Raw genomic sequence first — 27,869 nt, forward strand, 5'->3', positions numbered from 1 at the left:
TTTGCTGGCTTTTCTGTTTAAAATTTCCTGTCATTGGCTCTATCTTTGAATTGCACACCACTGCATTAAGAATCTAGAACTGGTCCTAACCCATTGCCCTTGCCTAACAGCACAGGTGTTACAATTGTCTCCTTCAGGTCAGGTGACAGTTATTTCCCAAAGTGGAGGAGTTCAGCTTTCTCAGGGTCTTGATCATGAGTTGGGGTTAAGTTGGAGCATAAGATGAATAGACTGATTGGGTTGTGTCTGATGTTCTGTGCATGCTGTAACAGACCATCATGGTGAAGAAAGAGCTGAGAAAGAAGGCAAAACCAGTCGATTTACACACCTATCCTCAACTACGGTCATTAGCTTTGTTTAATACCCTGCAAGAACAAGGTTGTGGGTATCTAGGCTTAGACTTGGGGACGGGGTGAGAAGCGCCGATATCCAGGGGGGACTGAGTAGAGCCACTGCTTTGCCTTGAAAGGAGCCAGGTGACGTGGTTTGGATATCTGGGGAGGATACCCCCTGGTTGTCTCGCTCGGGAGGTCTTCAGACACTTCCACCTGGGAGGAGGCCTTGAGGAAAACCAAGGATAAGCTGGAGGGATGATGATATTTACAAACTGTGTATGTGGCTTGCAGCTATGTTTGTCAGATCAGCCTCAGCTTTCGGATATGGCTTGTGCATGATGTGCATCATTTATTATGAAAATTTTGGGGATTAATTTTCAAAACCTTTATTTTGAAGTCATCATTATTGGCATAAGGCGGAATGTTCTCGGGTGAGACTAACGCATGGGTTGAGTGTGCAGGGTTGGCACAAACTATTCGGAGGAAGGGGGTGTCAGCGGTTGGTAGGCGAGTATGCTGTGGCCGAAAATAGCCGGTGTCAGGGGCTCAGCACTCATACCGTGTCCGACAAGATGAGCTACTTGTCCCAACAAAATAGCTAGAAAGATCTGTGGAGAAATATCTCCTTTCTTGCTTATTTGAAATATACCCAAGATTTTAATTTCTAGATAGTCCTTTCATTTTCTTCTTTTTGTTTTGTCATTATTACTTTATATTTCTCTGTATTTTGACAACACTTTTATTGTATGAAAATGTATAGTCCCTATAAGATGTACATTTTTCTATATTGTTTTAATGTGTTCAATAAAAAATCGTCTTGCCGATGGCCACAAGCATCAGGAAAGAAGAACCAGGCTGTGAATCCTCCAGAATGACATGAACAGTGCCATAAACTTATGTTAATTCACATTACAAGGGGAATTTCCCAACTTAAAAATTTTACTGTATTGTTTGTGCTGTGTTTCTAAGAAAAAAAATCCCTTATCACTTTCTTTCTGACATCAAGGATGATAAACTATATCCTTGACGTCAGAAAATGTCATGAGGGAGGTATTATTATTTCGTTAGAAACAGCTTCATCCATCATCTGAGAAATATGCGAGCCACAGACACACAGATGCTTCTTGCTTTATCATCAAAATGCAGAACGTTCTCACATGGCTTCGACAAAGATCATCAACAAAGCTCCGACTTTTCAACGGGCACTGCACTGCCCCAGTGTAACAAAGTAGGAGTCCACAAACTACTCTTATACATGGAGTATTTTATATATATATATATATATATATATATATATATATATATATATATATATATATATATATATATATATATATATATATAATTTTACAAAATTACTTTGGTAGAAATGGGCAGAGGCGATATTTATTACTTTCCTTGAGATCAGGAAAAAGGCTTTCGTCACACTTTGAGAGAACTACATTACCCACAAGTCTACACTGTCAGGTGATGGTGATGGAGTCATGTGCCCTTCTGGGCTCTCAACCTGCCAAAACAGACGCTCTGTCATTCTGATTTTGCTGGAGGCTGATACGCTGAAGGTACAGTCGTCTTTAAATAATCGACTTATCGGTAAATTGTGTGGAAGCAACTGTGAATATAAGTAATGGGTGTATTTGATTTGTGTGGGGTTTTTGGTGATTGTATTTTATCTTTATCTGCTTGTAACATCTGGCAGCTAGCTTAGCTACAAGAAGATATTCGAACAAAAGGGCTGAGTGCGCTTATTTTAACCTCAACGAAAAATATAAAAAAGTAACGCCTATTAGCCTGTCATCGGTTTTTATAAATCTCTGAAACGCTACCTCAGAGACATACGGTTTTTCCATTTGGAGTTCTGATGGTGGTGTAGAGCGCTCTTTGACGCCTCCATCCAAACCGGAGTGAAGTTGGTTACCACTTACTAGCTACTTATTCAGACACTTAATTCAGCCAAAAAAAAAAAAGTGAAGTTGGCTACCAGTTACTAATTACTTGTTCAGATACATACTCGGAAATTTTTTTGTTTGTTTGTTTTTTGGGACGGGGGGATTAATGACATCCAGTGGATCCATGCAGAGATGCATAATATAAGAAATCAGCCTGAAATTGCAAATATCTGTCTATTTGTCCAGTCTGATCCAGACACTTATTCGGCTGAAAAAAAGGTTTGTTTATTTTTTGGTCAAAATGGCATTCTTTTCATCCAAGAAGATGATTAGTATAGGTTTTGACTGAAAAAAATGGGGATACAACTGTAAATCGGGCTGAAATTGTGAATATCGGTCTGAACATCTGTCCACTGGACAGAAATTCAGACAGAATAATCTTTGCAATTTGAGCACATTTGGACCAGCGGAATGCCACTCTGACCAAATAAATCAATGGAATGTTTTTTTTTCCCGTTGAATAAGTGTCTGGACTGGACTGAACAGAAATTCAAACAGATATTTGCAATTTCGGCCTGATTTCCAATTGTACCACAATACTTTTCACGTAAAATCTATATAACTCATCTCATTGGACCAATTGAATGACATTCTGACCAAAAAATAACTGAATTTTTTTTTTTGTCTTTTTTGTCAGAGTAAGTGACTGGACTGTTCAGACAGATATTCACAATTTCAGTCCAGTTTCCTCTATTGCGCATCTCTGTGGATCCACTGGATGTCTGGACAGATATTCAGACAGATATTCGCAATTTCAGCCCGATTTGCAGTTGTTAGCTCAATTCTTTTCAGTCAAAGCCTATATTAATTATCTCCTTGGTCCATATTAATGCCATTCTGACCAAAAAAAAAACCCTTTTTTTCAGCCGAATAAGAGTCTGAACCGGACTGGACAGATATTCACAATTTCAGGCCGTTTTCCTATATTATGCATCTGTGTGGATCCATCAAATGTTATTCATACCAAAAATAAAATACAAAAATAAAAAAAAAATTTTGCTGAATAAGTGTCTGGACAGATATTGAGACAGATACTCACAATTTCAGCCCAATTTGCAGTTGTAACCCTTTTTTTCAGTCAAAATCTATATTCATTATCTCTTTGGACCAAAATAATGCCATTCTGACCAAAAAATAAAGGAAAATTTTTATCGGCCGAATAAGTGTCTGGATTGGACTGCACAGACATTCAGACATATATTCACAATTTCAGTCCAATTTCTTCTATTATGCATCTCTGTGGATCCACCGAATGTCATTCATACCAAAAAAATGTCAAATAAGTGTCTGAATAAGTAAGTGGTAACTGAATAAGTGTCTGGACACATACCCCAACAGATATTTGCAGTTTCAGCCCAATTTGCAGTCATAACCCAATTTTATCAGGCAAAACCTATATTAATTATCTCCTTGGACCAAATTAATGCCATTCTGACCAAAAAAAAATAAATAACGGTTTTGTTTTGTTTTTTCCGGCCAAATAAATGTCTGCACTGGACTGCATAGATATTCAGACAGATATTCACAATTTCAGTCCAATTTCCTCTATTATGCATCTCTGTGGATCTTTCTGTGTAGGCTCTCAGTTGTCCAGGTGGTTTCCATAGTAGAGAAGCTTGAATCTTCGACTGGACTGGGTTACTTGATGCGAGGACGTTTCGCTTCAAATCGCAGAAGCTTCCTCAGCTAAAATTCTTGCTCTGGTGGTCTGACTTCTGTCTTGATTCTTGTAGAGAAGAATAATCAAGAAGTCACAAAAGCTGGAGTTTTAAACTTAACCAGATCCCTCCTACCGAGAGGCAGACTGCTATAGGCTAGTGACTAAACAAAGCTCTAATTAGCACCTATTGTGCTCTAGTTAGCACCCTCCTAATGACAGGGCAGCTGTCCCTCTCCTGATGGCTCCCTTGATGACTCTGCTGATGATGTGAATGACTCATTACCATGAACAAAAGACTGAAACTGCTTTGATCTGAGTACCCCATTGTAAACAGGGGATAAAGCGTGTCTCAGACCCCCTCCCCAGTTAAGGGTGGGTTTCAGACGTTTCACAAAGAATGCCTCCTTGACCCCTCTCTCAAACCATTTCTTCTCTCTGGCTAATATTTTAACTTCCTTGTCCTCAAACGTGGTTAGTGTCTTTAAGGTGGAGATGAACTGCAGACTGAGGTCCACTGGCGCCCTCTCTGCGGTGCTAGTATAGCCTTTTGTGTAAAGGTTGCTTAGTCTCACCTATGTAGTGTTCGTTACAGTTTTCCTGACATCTGATAGAATGCACTACATTGCTCTGTTTGTAACTAGGGATCCTGTCCTTAGGGTGAACTAATTTCTGTCTCAAGGTGTTAACCGGTTTAAAGTAAACTGGGATTTTGTGCTGTCTGAAGATCTTCTGTAGTTTTCCCCCTACTCCTGCTAAATAAGGGAGAGACACTCCTCCTCTTCTTGTCTCCGTCTCCTGTCTATCTGGTCTCTTTGTTCTCTGGGACTTTTGCACTTTGTCCAGGGACCATCGTGGGTACCCACATACTGTGAGGGCTTTCCGGACAAGTTGTTGTTCTTTAGCCCTTCCCTCTGCAGTTGTGGGCACCTCAGGCCTATTGTATGTAGCACAGATTCCATCACGTACAATTTGGCCAAGCACCTCAAGTGGATCTTGGCTCCTCTAGTGGGTAACTCAGAACACCATGTGGAGAACACACAAGAATTTGTGAACAAGATCAAGGACCTGCAGCTGGAGGCAGATGAAACCATCGTGTCATTTGATGTGACTTCATTGTTCACCTGCATCCCCACCGCTGAGGCCGTCTCAGCTGTGAGGCAAAGACTGCTGGAGGATGTGTCTGTACTTGAAAGGACCAAACTCACACCAGACCACATCTGCCAACTCTTGGAGATCTGTCTTAACACCACGTATTTCCTGTTTAGGGGGAATTACTACAGGCAGATTCATGGTTGTGTGATGGGGTCTCCGGTATCCCCCATTGTGGCCAATCTGTACATGGATCGAGTGGAGAAGACAGCCTTGACGTCTTTCACGGGCATCTCTCCCAGTCACTGGTTCAGATATGTTGATGACACATGGGTTAAAATCAAGCAACAGGAAGTTGAGGACTTTACAGAACACATCAACTCGGTGGACGCCAATATCAAGTTCACACGTGAGGATGCCAGAAACAACCATTTAGCCTTCTTGGACTGTGATGTTACAGTTGGAGAGAACAGGCAGCTCCAGACAGGGGTTTACAGAAAACCAACTCACACTGACCAATATCTGCTCTTTGGCTCAAACCACCCCCTTGAACACAAGCTCGGGGTGATCAGGACGCTTCAACACAGAACCCTACAGGTGCCCACAACTGCAGAGGGAAGGGCTAAAGAACAACAACTTGTCCGGAAAGCCCTCACAGTATGTGGGTACCCATGATGGTCCCTGGACAAAGTGCAGAAGTCCCAGAGAACAAAGAGACCAGATAGACAGGAGACGGAGACAAGAAGAAGAGTGTCTCTCCCTTATTTAGCAGGAGTATGGGAAAAACTACAGAGGATCTTCAGACAGCACAAAATCCCAGTTTACTTTAAACCGGTTAACACCTTGAGACAGAAATTAGTTCACCCTAAGGATAGGATGCCTAGTTACAGAGCAATGTAGTGTATTCTATCAGATGTCAGGAAAACTGTAACGAACACTACATAGGTGAAACGAAGCAACCTTTACACAAAAGGCTATACCAGCACCGCAGAGACGGCGCCAGTGGACCTCAGTCTGCAGTTCATCTCCACCTTAAAGACACTAACCACACGTTTGAGGACAAGGAAGTTAAAATATTAGCCAGAGAGAAGAAATGGTTTGAGAGAGGGGTCAAGGAGGCATTCTTTGTGAAACGTTTGAAACCCAGCCTTAACCGGGGAGGGGTCTGAGACACGCTTTATCCCCTGTTTACAATGGGGTACTCAGATCAAAGCAGTTTCAATCTTTTGTTCATGGTAATGAGTCATTCACATCATCAGCAGAGTCGTCAAGGGAGCCATCAGGAGAGGGACAGCTGCCCTGTCATTAGGAGGGTGCTAACTAGAGCACAATAGGTGCTAATTAGAGCTATTGTTTAGTCACTAGCCTATAGCAGTCTGCCTCTCCGTAGGAGGGGTCTGGTTAGGTTTAAAACTCCAGCTTTTGTGACTTATTGATTATTCTTCTATACAAGAGTCAAGACAGAAGTCAGACCACCAGAGCAAGAATTTTAGCTGAGGAAGCTTCTGCGATTTGAAGCAAAACGTCCTCGCATCAAGCAACCCAGTCCAGTCGAAGATTCAAGCTTCTCTACTATCTCTGTGGATCCACTAGATGTCATTCATACCAAAAAAAAAAAGTTGAATAAGTGTCTGGATAGATATTCACACAGATATTCGCAATTTCAGCCCAATTTGCAGTTGTTATCCAATTTTTTTCAGTCAAAACCTATATTAATTATCTCCTTGGATGAAAAGAATGCCATTTTGACCAAAAAAAAAACTTTCAGCCAAATAGGTTCCGGGCTGGACAGATATTCAGACAGTTATTTGCAATTTCAGACCGATTTTCTGTATTATGCATCTCTGTGGATCTACTGGATGTCATTCATACCAAAAAAAAAAAAAATAGCCTAATAAGTGCTAGAATAAGTAACTGGTAACCAACTTCACTCTGTGTGTCGGGTTGAGATCTAGTTACTATAACGAACATAGCGTGTCATTGACATAATTTATTTGCTCATCAGTCCGTTCAGTGACACCCTTGTGTGCTATGGATGCAGCACAAATCCATCTACGTATCTGCCATTTATTGACATTTCTTATGGCATGTCTCCAGTCCCAACTACTGTACAGTGTACAAATGGAGCACTTGTGTACAGTTGATATTACTAAAATTTAAATAGTGTGAGACTATTTTCCATGGGGCACCTGCTGGGCTAGAAATCAGTATGTACTTGGAACCATTCAGTCAGTCATGCAATATTTCACTTGTGAGTGAGATTACCTCAGTTGTACTGGTCCAGTTCTCACCAAACTTAGTATGTGTTTTAGCTACAGTATATTGATCCTAAGACATCTTACTGTCTTTATGGTCAAGGTCACTCAAGCATAGTTTGTAATAAATACGAGGGCTGTCCGTAAAGTATAGGTCCTTTTTATTTTTTTCAAAAACTATATGGATTTCATTCATATGTTTTTACGTCAGACATCCTTGAACCCTCGTGCGCATGCGTGAGTTTTTCCACGCCTGTCGGTGACGTCATTCGCCTGTGAGCACTCCTTGTGGGAGGAGTCGTCCAGCCCCTCGTCGGAATTCCTTTGTCTGAGAAGTTGCTGAGAGACTGGCGCTTTGTTTGATCAAAATTTTTCCTAAACCTGTGAGACACATCGAAGTGGACATGGTTCGAAAAATTAAGCTGGTCTTCAGTGAAAATTTTAACAGCTGATGAGAGATTTTGAGGTGATTCTGTCGCTTTAAGGACTTTTCACGGTGCGAGACGTCTCGCAGCGCTCTCAGGCGGCGTCATCAGCCTGTTTCAAGCTTAAAACCTCCACATTTCAGGCTCTGTTGATCCAGGACGTCGTGAGAGAACAGAGAAGTTTCAGAAGAAGTCGGTTTCAGCATTTTATCCGGATATTCCACTGTTAAAGGAGATTTTTTTAATGAAAGACGTGCGGGCAGATTGCAGCGTCGGCTCGCAGCCGCCGCGACGCTCCGCCACAGGAAAAACACCTCTGTTGGAAGACTTGAGGAAAAGTTGGAACATCTCCAGCTGATAAACAATTTCTCATATACTCACTCCACTGAAAGCCATCAAAAGACGCCTGGATTTTACAAATGGTTATCAACACGGAGGTGTTTTTCCTGTGCCGCCGCGTCGGCTGCGTCCCGACACGCGGACCCGTCCGCACGTCTTTCATTAAAAAAATCTCCTTTAACAGTGGAATATCCGGATAAAATGCTGAAACCGACTTCTTCTGAAACTTTGTTCTCTCACGACGTCCTGGATCAATAGAGCCTGAAATGTGGAGGTTTTAAGCTTGAAACAGGCTGATGACGCTGCCTGAGAGCGCTGAGCGACGTCTCGCACCGTGAAAAGTCCTTAAAGCGACAGAATCACCTCAAAATCTCTCATCAGCTGTTAAAATTTTCACTGAAAACCAGCTTAATTTTTCAAACCATGTCCACTTCGATGTGTCTCACAGGTTTAGAAAAAAGTTTGATCAAACAAAGCGCCAGTCTCTCAGCAACTTCTCAGACAAAGGAATTCCGACGAGGGGCTGGACGACTCCTCCCACAAGGAGTGCTCACAGGCGAATGACGTCACCGACAGGCATGGAAAAACTCACGCATGCGCACGAGGGTACAAGCATGTCTGACGTAAAAACATATGAATGAAATCCATATAGTTTTTGAAAAAAATAAAAAGGACCTATACTTTACGGACAGCCCTCGTGTGTGTGTGTGTGTGTGTGTATATATATATATATATATATATATATATATATATATATATATATATATATATATATATATATATATATATATACACACACACATACAACCCCAATTCCAGTGAAGTTGGGACATTGTGTAAAATGTAAATAAAAATAGAATACAATGATTTGCAAATCTTCTTCAACCTATATTCAATTGAATACACCACAAAGACAAGATATTTAATGTTCAAACTGATAAACTTTATTGTTTTTATGCAAACATTTGCTCATTTTGCAATGGATGCCTGCAACACGTTTCAAAAAAGCTGAGACAGTGGTATGTTTAACACTGTGTTACGTCACCTTACCTTCTAACAACACTCAATAAGCATTTGGGAACTGAGGACACTAATTGTTGAAGCTTTGTAGGTAGAATTCTTCCCCATTCTTTTTTGATGTACGACTTCAGTTGTTCAACAGTCCGGGGTCTCCGTTGTCGTATTTTGCATTTCATAATGCGTCACACATTTTCAATGGGTGACAGGTCTGAACTGCAGGCAGGCCAGTCTAGTACCCGTACTCTTTTACTACGAAGCCACGCTGTTGTAACCTTGACCTTGAAATGGGAGGAACGGTGTTTGGTAAGATGGCGCCTGTGTGTTTGGCATGCCGTCAGCCCTGCCGCTCGTCGAGTTTTTTGCTATTTGTTGCTGTGTTTTTGCTCTGTGTGTTCTGCCGGGACACTTCAGCCTTGCTTGTGTATGGTCGCCAGTCTCTCTTGGACATTAATGCTCTTTATGAGCCACTGCTGTCGTCTGGGTCCGGGCTTGGAGGGCCCCGCCCTGCTCTGCCACCTGTGCTCGCGGACGTCCCACTCCACCTGCTCCGTTTTCCTTGCGTTCCTCTCCGGAGGAGGCGCTTTAGAAGGCGCAGAAAGCGGAGCGGTGTGTTGGTGAAACTTAAGTTTTACCTGGCAGCCTTCACTAGAGGGTCTGATCCTCACCTCCTCTGGGATGGACGATATTTTTGGGCGTGGGAGCGCGCGCTGCGCACGAGAGGCTGCTGGATTCGTCCTGTTCCTGAACTGATGACCGGACCGGCTCCACTAAAGCTGTGCCCGTTTGTGCCACAGCTTCCCGCTGCTGCCTCTCGCCAGGCTGCAGAGTTTTTACGCTGGTGCTGTCGTCTGTGGGCTCGCAGATGTGGCGTTTCACCTGAGCTCCTCCGGCCGTTGAAACGCGCTGCGTCACTCGCTGCTGAGGAGCAGAACTTCCGCATGACCGCATTAAAACCTGCTGATCCCACCGAGATCCTTAGTTTGGGTCTCATTAACATCAGATCATTGTCTCTGAAGTCATTGCTGGTGAATGACTTAATTGTGGATCATCGTCTGGATATGCTTGGATTATGTGAAACCTGGATTAAATCCACAGCTGTCCTTCCTCTGAATGAGGCCTGCCCACCGGAGTACACTTTGTCACGTTTCACGTGATGTGAAGAAAGGCGGGGGTGTTGCTTTTATTTATAAATCCAGGTTTACTTTAGTAACTGTTGGGGGTCAGAAATATAATTCATTTGAGCATCTGATTCTCCGTTATGCCCATGATGCTAAGTACTCTCAAGGTCATAAAACTGGAAATCAGCTATGTTATATTGTCACTGTCTACAGGCCTCCTGGCCCATATTCTGATTTTTTAGATGAATTTGGCACGTTCATCTCTAGTTTTTCAACTAGTGTTGACAACATTTTGATTATTGGTGACTTTAACATTCATATAAATAAGCTCTCTGATCCCCTCGGTAAATCATTTATGGAAATCATGGATGCACTAGCATTTCGGCAGTTCATTCATGGTTCAACGCATATCAGTGGTAATACTCTGGATTTGGTTCTTGCACGTGGCCTTGCTGTCACAAATATCGACATCCTGCCTCTTGCATCCACGGTCTCTGACCACTCGCTTGTTAGGTTTACAGTTACGCTGCCGCGTTTAGTGGAGCAACAACCTTGCCTATCATTGCAGCGACAAATTAAACCTTCAACTTTGACTGAACTCGAAGCGAGACTACCTGAAATCCTAACTTCAAGCTTGATGAAATTTCAGTCAGTAGACAGTCTTGCAGATAGCCTGAATTTAGTGCTAAAAACCACACTTGATAAGATTGCACCTCCTCTATTAAAGCCACGCCTTCCCAAAGCACAGACACCCTGGTTCAACAGTTATTTGCGTGACCTTAGGAAGAAGGCTAGAGGGTTGGAACGGAAATGGCTTAGTTCCAAACTAGAGGTGTTTCACCTTGCGTGGCGTGAAGCTATTTTAGATTATAAGCATGCTTTATTGGCTACGAAGCAGGCGTATTATTCTGAATTGATCAACAAAAACAAGCATAACTCAAAGTTCTTGTTTGATACGGTGGCATTTCTTATTCATGGACAGCCACCTGTTGGTCGTTCTCCTTTTTCAGCACAGGACTTTCTGGACTATTTCGAAAAGAAAATAGAAGATTTTAGGTTGAGCACATCTCAGCATACTTTGGTTGAATCATTGTATCCAGCTACTGAGCTGGGGACTACTACTGAGGTGCTACCTAGATTCACGGAATTTAACAGTATCTCACAAGGTGTGCTGACGAAACTCGTGATGTCTACTAGAAGCACAACTTGTTTATTTGATCCTATACCAACAAAATTTTTTAAGGATCTTTGGCCCATTCTTGGGCCGACTGTGCTGGAAATTAACCTTTCTTTAAACTCTGGATCTGTTCCAAATTGTTTTAAATCTGCAGTGGTTAAACCACTACTCAAGAAATCTAATCTTGATCCTGGTGAATTGAAAAATTATAGGCCGATATCAAATCTATCATTCTGCTCTAAAATTCTGGAAAAGGTGGTTTCACGGCAGCTTGTGGACTATCTTACTGAGAATGACCTTTTTGAGCCACTGCAGTCTGCTTTTAGCAGACATCACTCCAGAGAAACAGCACTTATTAAAGTAGTTAATGATCTTCTGCGAGCAATGGACTCGGATACTACTACAGCATTGGTGTTGTTGGATCTCAGTGCTGCGTTTGACACAGTTGATCATCATATTCTACTTGATAGGCTAGAAAACTGTTTCGGGATTACTGGAACTGCTCTTGTGTGGCTGACGTCTTATCTGTCTGGTCGTTCCCATTGTGTTTTGTGCAATGACACTACCTCTGACTTTAAGGGCATGAAGTTCGGGGTTCCGCAGGGATCCATTCTGGGTCCCTTGTTTTTTTCCCTGTATATGGCACCCCTTGGGAACATTTTGCAGTGTTTCGGGGTTGCTTTTCATTGTTATGCTGATGATACTCAGTTGTATATGCCGATAGCTGCTGGAAATCCTGTCCACATAAAATCTTTACAGGACTGTCTTGCAGCAGTGAGAAGTTGGATGTCTAGCAACTTTCTACTTTTGAACTCTGATAAGACTGAAATGATGGTTCTTGGCCCAGCAAGACATCGGCACCAATTTGATCAGCTGGCGCTTAGCCTAGGTTCATGTGTTATACATCATACTGACAAAGTGAGGAACCTTGGGGTAATCTTTGATCCTATGTTGTCCTTTGACCTCCACATTAGGGACATTACGAGGACTGCTTTCTTTCATCTGAGAAATATAGCAAAGATTCGCCTCATCCTGGCTATGGCTGATGCTGAGACTCTGATTCACGCATTTGTCTCTTCTAGATTGGATTATTGTAATGCTTTATTCTCTGGCCTGCCGCAGTCTAGCATTCGAGGACTTCAGTTGGTGCAGAATGCTGCTGCCAGAATTTTGACACAATGTAGAAGGTTTGACCACATTACTCCCATTCTGGCATCCCTTCATTGGCTACCGGTTTCTGCCAGATTGGATTTTCAAATTTTATTGTTGGTTTATAAAATTGTTCATGGACTGGCGCCTTCCTACTTGGCGGACTTGGTTAAGCCCTACGTACCTGCGAGGCCTTTGCGTTCGCAGGGTGCAGGGCTTCTGCGTGTTCCGAGGATGAACAAAAAGTCTGTGGGGTATAGAGCCTTCTCCTACCGTGGTCCGGCTCTTTGGAATGATCTACCTGCTGTTATTCGGCAGTCTGACACGGTGGAGAGTTTTAAATCAAGACTGAAGACCCACTTTTTTAGACTGTCTTATCATTAATTTTTTAATCTGTTTGTGTTTGCTTTGTAATTTCTTTTTATTCTACTGTGTTTTATCTTTTAACTGTGCTTTTCTTGCTTTTAATTTTGAATTTAGATTAATTTGTGTTGTTGTGAATTATGTGAAGCGCCTTGGGGCGACTTTGTCGTGATTTGGCGCTATATAAATTAATAAATTGAAATTGAATTGTAACACGTGCAGAATGTGGCTTGGCATTGTCTTGCTTAAATAAGCAGGGACGTCCCAGAAAAAGATGTTGCTTGGATGGCAGCATGTGTTGCTCCAAAACCTGGATGTACCTTTCAGCATTGATGGTGCCATCACAGATGTGTAAGTTGCACTAACACACCCCCATACCATCACAGATGCTGGCTTTTGAACTTTGCGCTGGTAACAATCTGGATGGTCTTTTTCCTCTTTTGTCCTGAGGACATGCCGTCCATGAATTCCAAAAACAATTTGAAATGTGGACTCATCAGACCACAGCACACTTTTCTACTTTGTGTCTGTCCATTTCAAATGAACCCAGGGCCCAGAGAAGGCGGCAGCGTTTCTGGATGTTGTTGATGCATGGCTTTCACTTTGCATGGTAGAGTTTTAACTTGCGCTTGTAGATGTAGCAACGAACTGTGTTAACTGACAATGGTTTTCTGAAGTGTTCCTGAGCCCACGCGATAAGATCCTTTACACAGTGATGTCGGTTTTTAATGCAGTGCCGCCTGAGGGATCAAAGGTCACAGGCATGCAATGTTGGTTTTTGGCCTTGCCACTTACATGTAGAAGGTTCTCCAGATTCTCTGAATCTTTTGATTATATTATGGACTGTAGATGATGGAATCCCTAAATTCCTTGCAATTGAATGTTAAGAAACATTGTTCTTGAACTGCTGGACTATTTTTTTCACACAGTTGCTCACAAAGTGGTGATCCTTGCCCCATCTTTGCTTGTGAAATGCTGAGTCTTTTGGGGATGCTCCTTTTATACTCATGACACCTGTTTCCAATTAGGTGTTCTTTGAGCATTTATCAACTTTCCCAGTCTTTTGTTGCCCCATCCCAACTTTTTTGAAACGTGTTGCAGGCATCCATTTCAAAATGAGCAAATATTTGTACAAAAACAAAAAAGTCTATCAGTTTGAACATTAATTATCTTGTCTTTGTGATGTATTCAACTGAATATAGGATGAAGAGGATTTGTAAATCATTGTATTCTGTTTATATTTACATCTTACACAACGTCCCAACTTCACTGGGATTGGGGTTGTATATTGGGAGCGCAATAACCTCTTTCACAATTGCATGATTGTCACCAAACTCAATATCTGTGGAAAGCATGTTGACCCCAAGATTGATTTGGGGAGAAGGGGGACGTCAAAGGGTCAAAGATAAAAATCAAACTGTCTTTGTAAAAAGCCTTGTGCAGAAATAGTGCAGTGGATAAAAGAACAAATCTTTCAAATGGTGATGCAAGCACAAATATGGTAATGTGGCACAAATACACCTTAAACCAGTGGTGTCTAAACTATTCCAGAAAAGGCTGAGAGGGTGCAGGTTTTCTTTGCAGCCACTGACTCCAGCAGGTAATTTCACTGATGAACTCATCCCACCAAAAATTGATGCAAATTATTGGTTGTGTTAGGGTTAGGGTTTTAAAAAGGAATAGTTTGCATCATGTGCTATGCTTAGTTATCATGTTACGGCAGGGGTATTCAACTCATTCCAGAAAGGACTGAGAGGGTGCAGGTTTTCTTTGCAGCTACCCACTCCACCAGGTGATTTCACTGATTAACATCACTTTGAGCAGATGGAATCAGTTAATCACCTTCTCAAACCTTTCTGGAGCGAGTTGGATACCCTTGTGTTACGGGGTTGCATATGTCACACGCCATAGAATCCAATGGACGTCAACATTGTTTAACCTTTACTTTGCAGACCAAGCATTCAACACAGTCAAACTATTCCATTTATCATTCCTATTAGCTCAACCAATAATTTGCATCACTTTTTTACTAAGGCTGGGTATCGAGAACCGGTTCTTTTAGGGTATCGTTAAGAAATGATTCGATCCACCAACATCAATAACCTTTTTGCTTCATGATTCCCTTATCGGTCCTTCAGAGCGGCTGTTTTTTGGGGGGTGTTTGTCGGGAAAATGATCATGTCTCTACGTTGATTACAGAACTCCTGCAGGGTCAACACGTTAGCATGTCTATGGCATTTTCAGTGTTAAAGTTAGCATTAAGCTGTTCACATCTCAGCACGTTTGTGTGCATTTGTTTTCTGTATAATAATTAATTGCTCAGCGTTTGTTGTCGTAAAAGAATCGAATGTATTACAAATTGTAATATATTTTAAATTTATTTTTGTTTATATTGTAATAATAATAGCAACTACAACAATAATAGTAATAATAACTAATAATGCTACAATACAGTTTTAGAGAAAGACAAAAAGAACCTGATTAAAAACACAACAAAATATAAAACCAACTAACAATGATCATAAATAAATATAGAAATAACTGTTTCCTGTGAACACCTAGTGACTCTTACACCTCCACTTCATCCCTGTCTAATTTTTTTTATTTGTTTTTTCATTCATTTAAAAGAAAAAACAGAATAGCAGAAATAACAAAACTTTACAAACTCTTGAATGAAAAGGAGCAGATTGGAAGAACAAGTCTTATATTTTCTGCCCCTTTTTCACAATACAATCTTACAATATCAAGCATCATTAATCAACATAATTTAACAGATTACATTTCTATGACTTTGTCACATGCCACGACTTATTTCATAATTTTAACCATTATTTATAAGATTACATCCCTAACAGATTACATTTTAAACTTCAAACATTCAAAACATTATTAACAGATTACATTTTTGGCTTTGTCACAGCCCACTGACTTATTTCATAGTTTCATATTTACGAAATACATCTAGTTTAATACGTTTTTTTAAATAATTTAAGCGACCTTGATTCTTTGATTTCTTTGTTGAGGTTGTTCCATAATTTTACACCATTCACTGCAATACTCCATTCCTTTATCTTCGTTCTGAATCTTGGTTTTTTAAAGACTTCTATGCCTTTCAAATTATAACTACTTACTCTTTTTTCAAACATATTTTGAATGTTTATTGGTAAGGTATTGTTATTCGCTTGGTACATTGTTTGTAATAATTTCAAATCAACTAAATCATGAAATTTAAGTACCCTATACTTAATGAACAATGGACTAGATGGGTCTCTAAAACGACTGTTGCTAATCACTTTTAAAGCTCTTTTCTGCTAAATAAATAAAGTTTGCGTATAAGTTGTACATGTTGATCCCCAGATTTCTACACAATAAGTCAAATATGGAACAATCAATGAATTGTACAATGTTAATAATCCATAACTATTTAATGAATATTTATCTTTATGCAAAACAGCAATAGCTTTTTGCTATTTTTCCTTTTATGTAATTTATGTGTGACTTCCATATAAAATCTTCATCAATCATAACTCCTAAAAATTTCGTTTCTTTTACCCTTTGAATGTGCATTCCATCTATTTTTAATGACACATCTTTTTTTTTTTTACTCTGTCATTAAACAATATGAAATTTGTTTTATTAAGATTAAGTGACAATCTGTTTATATCAAACCAATATTTAACTTTTTCCAACTCTGTATTTATCACTTGTGCTACTTCCTGTATATCTGATCCAGAGTAAAATAATGTTGTATCGTCAGCAAATAAAATGCTACCAGGTACATTAGATACATTCACAAAATCATTGATATACAAAATAAACAGTTTGGGTCCAAGTACCGACCCTTGTGGTACTCCACACATAATGTTAAACAATTCTGATTTAGTATTATTTATCTGAACAAACTGTTTTCTATTTTCTAAGTAGCTTTTTTATTATATTTATATATATATATATATATTTAAGTTTAATGACAATTTGATTCGGTCAAACCATATTTTCAATTTGTTAATTTCTTCAGTGATTTCTTCCAGAACTATCTGCCAAGTTAGAAATCTGCTACATCCTAGTAAGAGCTGAATACTACTGGAATGAATTTGAATAAGGAAAGTTGGATTTTTTTCTCACCAAAAATGGATGCTGCACTCACTGCAGTTTATTGTCTGGAATAGTCCCATATTGGATTTCAGAGCTTCTAGAATTCAAACATTTTCATGCGGGTGGTGTTGGGGGGGTCATTTTGGGTTTCACCACTTTCATCCCTGAATTTGTCAGTCGTGAGTCACTTTTGTGCAGATTAATGTCACTAACTGGGACTCCTGTCTTGTTGCAAGAAAGACACAAGAATCGCCCTCCATTCTGTTCACACAGCTCCAAACACTGCACAGCTCTCTGCCGAGTCAAGTTAGAATGATAGAGTCCAGTTGGAATTAATAACGTCAAAGCGAAACACTGTTTAAATTAAATGACACCTCTTTCCAAATGTTGTAATACAAACAAACTGAAATCCATCAAAACATTTTTTTTCTCCCAAAATGAGACGTCCTGCGCTGATGTGCAGCAGCTGGCTGATCTCAGCTCAGAGATATGAAGAGACATTCATGCCAAAATGTGTGAAAGGAAATGCTTTTGACAAAAACTACAGATTTTGTTTATTTTTATTTATGTGCAGAGATCAAGGATCCAGTGACCAATTTCATATTTATTTACTTTAAGACTCAATAAAATGTTATTGACATAGAAAAACCTGTAAAGCCTACTGTTAGTACACAGAAAATTCACAAGAGGAATCGATGAAGGAATCGATAAGGAATCGGATCAATAAGCAGAATCGATAATGGAATCTATCGATAAAATCTTATCAATACCCATCCCTACTTTTTTACTGAAATTGGATCAACTTTAACTTTTAACCCTTGTACAAACTGTAATTGACCTTCGTCACCATTTTTGCTTTTTTTTTAACCCCATAACTCCATGAAATTCAGTCATAGATAGTCCAAACTATACCTTTGTGAAATCTTTATGATCAGACAAATATTATGGAATACCTTTCAATATGATTGGAGCATTTTAAAATATTGATGGGGGTAGCAGTCAACTTTGAAGGTCCTCCAGCCACCCTTTTGAAGCAGCCTGTGCCTGCTACTTATGGAAAATATGTTGTGTACAGCTTATATTGACTTGTGGCCAGTTTGAGGCTGTCTCTTTTACAGCTCACTGATTTATAGTGGTGGTCATGCTAAAGTAATCATGGTTTGGTTTGGTGAAGGTACATTTTCCTCACTGAGTGTGAGTACCCTTTGAAGTACCTTAATCAGTTGTCAAAGTGTGTGTACTTGTGCAAGTACTGGCAAAACATTTCATTAAAATTTCCAGTGAAATTTTTTATAAATTGTCAAAGCTTTAGAGTAAGGTCAAAGATAAAATGTTGCTTTTCGTATTTCCTCGTCTTCTAATTTAAATTATCAAAATGTTTTTGTTCATTAATTTCTCTCATCAAATGTGATTTTGTTGTTCAGTTTCTGTCATATAAAACTGTACTTGTGACTTACCTCTAGGGTGGTAATAGCTATAGAGTGAGCTTATGGGTCGGAGGTGTGTGTGTGTGTGTGTGTGTGTGTGTGTGTGTGTGTGTGTGTGTGTGTGTGTGTGTGTGTGTGTGTGTGTGTGTGTGTGTGTGTGTGTGTGTGTGTGTGTGTGTGTGTGTGTGTGAAAAATCACATCATTGAGGCTAACGAGCTTTTAATTTCTAAAAATTTTAAAACTTTTTATTTTTAATTGTGCAGTTTGTAAAGATCCACAGAAGATAAATCCAGTGTTGCAGACCGCATAGTCCGCCCCTAAAAATTGGTCTTCCCTACCTTCACTGCGCATGCATCATTTGGGACCACGGCAGCTCATCTGAGACTGACTCTCTGCACCCAACCCGATCAAAGGGAATAATGTGATTAAAGTTTTTTTAAGCAGAACCAACCAATCTGAGCTGAGCTCTTGCAGCTGGCTGTGCTGCACGTCAGGATGTAATTCATAAAGAATGCAGGACATCTCATTTTGGGAGGGAAAAAAAAATGTTTTAGTCGATTGTCGTTTGTCTGTATTACAGCATTTGGAAAGAGGTGGCAATTTGTTTTGAAGTTATTAATTCTGACCGGACTCTGTCTCGGCAGAGAGCCGCGCAGTGTTTGGAGCTGTGCCAACGGAACGGATGACGATTCTCTTTTCTTGACTGCAACAAGACAAGAGTCCCAGTTATTCATTTCTAATCAATTCTTAACGATACCCAAAAGGAACCGTTTCTCGATACGCAACCCTACTACTGATGTTTTGAAAAGATGGAGGCACAGTGAACGCAGCAGCAGCAGCTTGTCTGGCTGTGGCGCTCTGATCGCTTCCCCCATCTTTTATTATGAAATAATGCTGAATTTATGTGGAAATGATTGTTGTACAAAAGCTTCAGATATCTGCCGCTGAGATAGATGATGACTGGCGTGCAGTTTTTAAGCAGAAACGAGGTAATAATCGGTGAACCGCGGCTGACGCATAGAGATGATGCATGCGCAGTGAAGGCAGGGCAGACCAATTTTTTTAGGGTTTGGTCGGCGTCACGGTCTTTGACATCCAACAACTAAATGAGGCTGCATGAATAAGAACTGAGAAAGTGGAACTTGTTGTGACCTACCTTTCACATTTTGACACCCATCCATAATTACTTTTTACAAAAATCCAAACAGTAGCACTAAGCTCAATGACAACTTTGTATTTTTTCTCAATGCAACTAATTGCTAATTCAAGCATTTTTTTTTCTCTTTATAGGGCATAGAATCAGAAACCTCCTTTGACTCCTGGGAGAAATTAGACATTGGGTTTAAAATTTTTAAACATGAACTCTTGTCCTACCCAAAATTTGTGATCTGATCTCCCTGAGTGGATCCAGCATTAATCATTTTAATTTTGGAAGCTCAGCTCATTGCCTCATGGCAATTAACACAGATGTGGAAGACTGGGGTGGAGTTGGGAGTAATGACTCTGGTGAAAGAGCGTGGCTCTTGCAGAGTCCCAGTGTGGATTCTGTGCAGCATCTTGAGATGGAGAGGGGGACGAGCGGCGGTGTGTCATCTATTGCAGCTGTCTTCATTGTAGTTAATGCAGCACTGGGAGCAGGTCTCCTTAATTTCCCAGCAGCCTTCAGTATGGCGGGAGGTGTAACTGCAGGAGTGATGCTTCAAATGGTGAGGAGATCCCAGCTATGGACTGTACCCTTTTCTGTCTAAGTCATTTCCTTACTGCATGATATGTGCACAAAGAAAGCATGCTGGTTTAATGTCATAATTTGGGCTGTAACCCACAAGTATATTTTTTTCAATAAACTTCTATATCATTCTGTTTGTAAAATTTTAGAATTAATGCCAAATCAGAACCCAACATGTTGCTTTAAAATGATTTCCCTCTGACTGCCAGACAAACCAAAACACCCTCAAATGACCCTGACTGATTACCCCTGGTGCGCTGTGCTTGCACACTGTTCAACATTAGTACACGTGGCATCCTGACATTGGCCACTTTCCTGTGACTCGCATAGAAACGTGCTTGTAGACAGTATAGCGGAATGGAGAACTATAATATGATGTGTCCTGTTTCTATGTTTCAGTTTATGCTGATCTTCATTATCAGTGGGCTGGTGATTTTGGGCTACTGCTCACAGGTTTGTGTCACTTCAACATCATTTGGTCCTGACTTTGAGAAAAAGTTTGTTTTATTGTGTCCTGCTGGTGCGTTTGCCATCCACTGTTACTCTCTCCATATGTTTTTCTTACTTTTTAAAGTAGTTTTCTGTAACAATTGCTAAATATGTCAGAGTAGTGATGTATAACTTTTTAAAAATGATCATGTTGGGATTTTTTTTTATTCTGTGGTTATTTGTCTCAGCAAATGAAGAAGAATGCAAAAGAGTCACAGACTTTTCACTTCCTGAATATGGAGTGAAAATGCTGATGCGTTAATACTATACTCACTCTGCATTACATACAGTGCATCTGAAAAGTATTCACAACACATCACTTTTTCCACATTTTATGTTACACCGTTATTCCATAATGACAACATGAAAAAAGTTTTTTGTTTATTTGTTTTTGTTTTGCAAATTAAAAAAAACAAAGAAGTCACATGTACATAAGTATTCATATCCTTTGCTCAATACTTTGTTGATGCACCTTTGGAAGCAATTACAAGCCTCAAGTCTTCTTGAATATGATTCCATAAGCTTGGAACACCTGTCTTTGGGAGGTTTTGCTCATTCCTCTTTACACCTCTCAAGCGTCTCAAGAGTCTTGGTTGATCTGAACTTCTTCCATTTATGGATGGATGATGGAGACCACTGTGCTCATTGGGACCTTCACAGCAGCAGAAATGTATCTGTCCCCTTCCCTAGATTTGTGTCTTGAGACAATCCTGTCTCGGAGGTCTAGAGACAATTACTTTGACTTCATGCTTGGTTTGTGCTCTGACATGCACTGTGAACTGTGGGGCCTTATATGTAGACAGGTTTGTGCCTTTGCAAATCATGTCCAATCAACTGATTTTTCCCCAGGTGGACTCCAGTTAAGCTGTAGAAACATCTGTAACCTAACAAATTGTGGAAAAAGTGAAGCGCTGTGAATACTTTCTGGATGAACTGTATTTCTTGTTTTGTATTTGATAGATGTCCTGACTCAGAAAAGTTCCCCAAAATGTTGCATTTAAATTTAAAAATCATCAGTATGCGTAAGTGTACTCATTCACACTACTGTGATGCGCAACCAGCTAAATTGTTCTAATTGTACACGAGTCTGTGTCGCAAGATACGTCAAAGCATTTTCATGGGCTAATTGTGTAATCTTAACTTTTATGTCAGACTATTGCCCGTCTGCATTATGCCACCATACTTTGAAAGATATGTATTTAACTATGACTCCTTCTGTTCTGTTAATTTCTCTCTTCAGTGGGTGAGATTTAGGCTTTGGTTTTGCTGAACGGTTACTGAAATCCAGTGAGGGTTTTTTTTTTTTCAGCTGGATCAAAACAAGGATTTTGTTGTAATTTTCATTGAAAGTATTAAGTGGATCACAACACAACACAAAATCTGCTTTCAAGTCTAATTGATGACTGAGAAACAGAGAGGGGTGATTTTCTTGACATCAGTGGTTAAACAGGCATTTTCAGGAAAACTACTGTAATTCAGTGATCTGCTCTTAATTTCTTACTGAATACTGAGATACGAGAATTAGATTAATGTTGGTGTTTTTAGCTCTTGGCTGTTTCACATTTCTGTTTCCTTGTCAGAAACTGAAGCTGTTACCACGGCAACAGCCAAAAACAGTACAGTGTGACCATTGCCAAGATCTGAGGCTAGAGAGAAGTAGTGCAAGAGAAGTAAGCCCTATACAGGTCCTGAGGCCCGTGCTCATATCTGGAGTCCACAGCATGAAGCAAATGAGGGTCAATGCCATCCCATGGATGGGGGGCCCAGTTCAGGTTATTTACCCAGCGAAGACTGTTGCCCTTTTATAGTGGGGTGGTCTGAAGCGATATAGATTGGGGGCCTTGTCAACAACACAGACAGGTAGCAGCATGAGCATGGATCAGACCCACTTCTACATATTTACAGGCCAACTCCCTATCTGCTGGGCTACCTGTTCATAGGACCTCCCTCCAAATAAGAAGTTGTCTTGAATTAATCAGGAATGATTGCATTAAGGTGCTTACAACAAGCTACAGTAGTGTTCAGAATAATAGTAGTGCTATGTGACTAGAAAGATTAATCCAGGTTTTGAGTATATTTCTTGTTACATGGGAAACAAGGTACCAATAGATTCAGTAGATTCTCACAAATCCAACAAGACCAAGCATTCATGATATGCACACTCTTAAGGCTATGAAATTGGGCTATTAGTAAAAAAAAAAAAAAAGTAGAAAAGGGGGTGTTCACAATAATAGTAGCATCTGCTGTTGACGCTACAAACTCAAAACTATTATGTTCAAACTGCTTTTTTAGCAATCCTGTGAATTGCTAAACTAGTATTTAGTTGTAGAACCACAGTTTTTCATGATTTCTTCACATCTGCGAGGCATTCATTTTGTTGGTTTGGAACCAAGATTTTGCTCGTTTACTAGTGTCCTTGGGGTCATTGTCTTGTTGAAACACCCATTTCAAGGGCATGTCCTCTTCAGCATAAGGCAACATGACCTCTTCAAGTATTCTGACATATCCAAACTGATCCATGATACCTGGTATGTGATATATAGGCCCAACACAATAGTAGGAGAAACATGCCCATATCATGATGCTTGCACCACCATGCTTCACTGTCGTCACTGTGAACTGTGGCTTGAATTCAGAGTTTGGGGGTCGTCTCACAAACTGTCTGCGGCCCTTGGACCCAAAAAGAACAATTTTACTCTCATCAGTCCACAAAATATCCCTCCATTTCTCTTTAGGCCAGTTGATGTGTTCTTTGGCAAATTGTAACCTCTTCTGCACATGTCTTTTATTTAACAGAGGGACTTTGCGGGGGATTCTTGCAAATAAATTAGCTTCACACAGGCATCTTCTAACTGTCGCAGCATTTACAGGTAACTCCAGACTGTCTTTGATCATCCTGGAGCTGATCAATGGGTGAGCCTTTGCCATTCTGGTTATTCTTCTATCCATTTTGATGGTTGTTTTCTGTTTTCTTCCATGTGTCTCTGGTTTTTTTGTCCATTTTAAAGCATTGGAGATCATTGTAGATGAACAGCCTATAATTTTTTGCACCTGCGTATAAGTTTTCCCCTCTCCAATCAACGTTTTAATCAAACTACGCTGTTCTTCTGAACAATGTCTTGAACGTCCCATTTTCCTCAGGCTTTCAAAGAGAGAAGCATGTTCAACAGGTGCTGGCTTCATCCTTAAATAGGGGACACCTGATTCACACCTGTTTGTTCCACAAAATTGACGAACTCACTGACTGAATGCCACACTACTGTTATTGTGAACACCCCCATTTCTACTTTTTTTACTAATAGCCTAATTTCATAGCCTTAAGAGTGTGCATATCATGAATGCTTGGTCTTGCTGGATTTGTGAGAATCTACTGAATCTACTGGTACCTTGTTTCCCATGTAACAATAAGAAATACACTCAAAACCTGGATTAATCTTTTTAGACACATAGCACTGCTGTTATTCTGAGCACTGCTGTATATGATGTGGTTTGTAGCATCCATGGGCTTGCGTCCTGACCTGAGTAACCTTTGGTACATTCCTCTATCTATCCTTTTCTGTCTTTTCCTCCTTCCTAGTGGTTTAGTGGTTAGCACTGATGTCTCACAGCAAGAAAGTCGTGGGATCAACCCCTCCCCCTTTCTGTGTGGAGTTTGCATGTTCTCCCCGTGTGTGTGTGGGTTTCTTCCGGACACTCTGGGTTTCGTCCCACAATCAAAAACATGCATATTTAGGGTCTATTCCTTTTTGTGAAGCAAAGCCATAGTTTTTGTTTTTGTTTTTTTTTTATCTTTTTTATAGTCTTATTTTAAAGTCAAAAGAACCGAGACATCAGGCCAAAACACAGAAGAGTGTAGAAATGTGTGTCAGGAGCAATGATCCAAGTGTAGAGATCTCTGGCACCCTGTTTTAGCTGCCCTGGATCTGTTCAGTAATTCTGCCCTACAGCATGTTTCTAAAATAAAAATACTAGTCTATCATTCTGGGAGGAGGATTGGTCCTTGCCATTTTCACCAATCTTATAGCCATCATTATTAACTACCAATACTTCATTAATTTGCTGTAAGATATTACTATAATACTAGTATTAATATGTTGCATAACTAGACAATCAGGTAACAGGTCAAAAACTGGTTTTAATAACACTATATTGATATCTGATCTAATCGAAATAATCAATTCTGAATCTTAAGAATCGGAATAGAATCAGTTCTTGAAATTTGAATCGATACCTAGCCCTGTGAGGTGACTGTGTGTGAACTCCTGCTCACCCCTGCCTCTGGTTGGCTTACCATGAAATATTACTCTAACGGGACCAGCATTGTAATGATGGAAACAGTAACTAGTTAGATGACCCGTTACTGAAAAAATAAGTGTTTATTTTAACGCCGTTATTCTCATCAGTGCTTCTAACTATCAATATGTTTGGAAATCCAGTTTTGACCTTTGTGATCATTGAAATGACCCCTTGCTGAGTTTCAGTAGTACGTCAGCAAAAGTATATCATTGATAAGATGAACTTTGCAGAATCTAAAGAGTCACAGTTGAATATCTGTCTTGTGTTGTTCTAATGTAGAAGGAAGGTGGGAATATGTTGGGAAAAGTTTGACTCCAAAATCTGGGCTATACAAATTGACTGCTTTTCTGCAGATGCTCAGTAATAAAGAACAGATGCTCAAAGTGCATTACAATCATACTCAACTAACCTTTAGGTAACTTAACTCCTCACTCCAAAAGTCTGTTTAGGGAAGCATGTGACTCAGTGAGTCAAATTAAAATTCACTTAATAATAGATTAGCTTTTGTGTTGTTCCCCCCAGACGTGCATAGGAGTTTGAATACACAATTGGCACATTTACTGATGTCTTCTCTGTGTTTTTGCCTGTCTGGTTTTTTTAGGTCAGTAATGAAAGCACCTATCAGGAGGTTGTTCGGGCAACTTGTGGGAAAGTCATTGGGGTCTTGTGTGAAGTAGCCATTGCCATCTATACTTTTGGAACATGCATTGCATTTTTTATTGTCATTGGAGACCAGCTGTACCGCTGTGAGTATTTGAAATGATTGCAGTGAGTAAAATCTATAATGGGGAAAAAATACCTGTATTGTATCATATTTATTTAGAAAATGTTAATTGCACATGCTGAGCAATTTTAACCCTTTAACACCTATTGTCGCATATATGCTACAATATTTGACTCAAATATGCAACATACCAGATTGACCAGTTTGCAACATACCATTATTATTATTATAACATTATAACATAAATTATTACCAAAATACCAAAATTACTATTTATTTTTTCTGCAAAAGTGAAATTAATAATCTCAACATTATTTACCATCTACTTAAAGGCAAAAACACACACACAACATTTTTTTATATACAGCTATATAAATTCAGGCGTTAAGGGGTTAAATGTCGTCTCTACAATCTTTACTAGTTTTGTTTATGGCACAGTTGTTTGTTTGTTGCTCTATATTCTGCTCCGAATTGTGTGCATGTGTGAGTGCGCACATAAAAGGAGATAGCTGGTTATCATGTCCATTACCCTTTAGAAAAAAAAGGCTTTACTGCCAACTGCCATTAAAAATGGCAAAGACCATCACAGATGGCTCGTGCATTTAGCTGAGTAAATGTCTTTCATGTGATCTGCACATTTCTGTGACCTCAGACGCTGATGGTGTAGAAACTTACTTCTGCCTCTTTCTGAAAATGGACTGGCCCTTCTCCTCTGTGATGTTTCTGTGTAGACTCTCAGTTGTCCAGGTGGTTTCCATAGTAGAGAAGCTTGAATCTTCGACTGGACTGGGTTGCTTGACGTGAGGACCTCAGTCTGCAGTTCATCTCCACCTGAAAGACACTAACCACACGTTTGAGGACAAGGAAGTTAAAATCTTAGCCAGAGAGAGGAAATGGTTTGAGAGAGGTGTCAAGGAAGCATTCTTTGTAAAACAGTTGAAACCCAGCTTTAACCGTGGAGCGGGTCTCAGACACGCTTTGTCCCCTGTTTACAATGTGGTACTCAGGTCAAAGCAGTTTCAGTCTTTTGTTCATGGTAATGAGTCATTCACGTCATCAGGAGAGTGTCGTCAAGGGAGCCATCAGGGGAGGCTTCCGTCCTGTCATTAGGAGAGTGCTAACTAGAGCATAACAGATGCTAATTAGAGCTATTGTTTAGTCACTAGCCTATAGCAGTCAGCCGCTCGGTAGGTGGGGCCTGGTTAGGTTAAAAAACTCCAGCTTTTGTTGGCTTCTGGTTTATTCTTCTCTACAAGAGTCAAGACAGAAGTCAGACTACCAGAGCAAGAATTTTAGCTGAGGAAGCTTCTGTGATTTGAAGCGAAACGTCTTCACGTCAAGCAACCCAGTCCAGTCGAAGATTCAAGCTTCTCTACTCCTCTGTGATATTTCCAAATGAATAATGTGCTTGTGACTTCAGCTGTCTTGATTGTTGTGTTGTGCTGCCTGTACATCTGTGGTTCTCTCTGCTCCAATTCTGTGTAAATTTCATTTCCTCCCTTTCAGACAATATTATTATCTTAAAAGTAAAGTGGCCTCTGTGTATGCCTGTGTACATGCATATGTGTCAGTACTCCCTAGAAACTGGGGAGAGCTGATATTTGCCGTTTGGTATGGTTATGTATTTTGGGCCAAGGATGAACATCGTGAAAATGGAAAGTTGATAGGACTAATATTTTTGGAGAAATTAGGGATAGAATGGATATTGATATCACCATTAATCAGTCCCAAAGTAACCAGACAAGCTCTGAACAAAGGAAATATCTCATTCTTGCCAGTTGTAAAACATGACATCAACTAAATGTGCAAAAATTATTATTCACATTATTCACAAAACTTTCCCACTTTAATTTCCTGCACTTTCAGTTAAAATCATTATTGAAACTTTTGCTTAGTATATTACCACCCTTGAAAAATGTCAGCTATTATTTTGTAGACACTACCCAATCTCGAACAGGCAACATGCTAGGTATTATTTTTATTATTAGTGTACTGTTTTTTGTTTTTTTTTATTGCAGTGATCCCTGATGATGTTGTTCATGGCCACTGGTACACTGACCGCAAATTCACCATTGTTGTTACTGCAGTCCTGGTTATTCTTCCTCTCTCTATCCCAAAAGAAATCGGCTTTCAGAAATATGCCAGGTACAAATCCAACATACACTGTGTTGTTTTCAACATAATTTCATAAGCAGGAATATTTGTTGTGACATTGCCCATGATGATGATGTT

General features: G+C 39.9%; 1 protein-coding gene across 2 annotated transcripts in view; it reads left to right on the forward strand.

Annotated features, from left to right (window-relative positions):
- The first annotated feature begins 1,823 nt into the window (after positions 1-1,823).
- The window catches only part of slc38a7 (solute carrier family 38 member 7), a 41,945-nt gene continuing 15,899 nt past the window's right edge, over positions 1,824-27,869 (forward strand). For both annotated transcript variants that reach the window (XM_034189574.1, XM_034189563.1), the window contains exons 1-5: positions 1,824-1,897; positions 19,693-20,108; positions 20,528-20,581; positions 25,515-25,659; positions 27,656-27,782. In XM_034189574.1, the coding sequence (XP_034045465.1) occupies positions 19,854-20,108; positions 20,528-20,581; positions 25,515-25,659; positions 27,656-27,782 (581 nt within the window). In that variant the 5' untranslated portion in view covers positions 1,824-1,897; positions 19,693-19,853. The remainder of the gene's footprint in view (positions 1,898-19,692; positions 20,109-20,527; positions 20,582-25,514; positions 25,660-27,655; positions 27,783-27,869) is intronic.

This window comes from Thalassophryne amazonica, chromosome 2, assembly GCF_902500255.1.
Source record: "Thalassophryne amazonica chromosome 2, fThaAma1.1, whole genome shotgun sequence".
NCBI lineage: Eukaryota > Metazoa > Chordata > Actinopteri > Batrachoidiformes > Batrachoididae > Thalassophryne > Thalassophryne amazonica.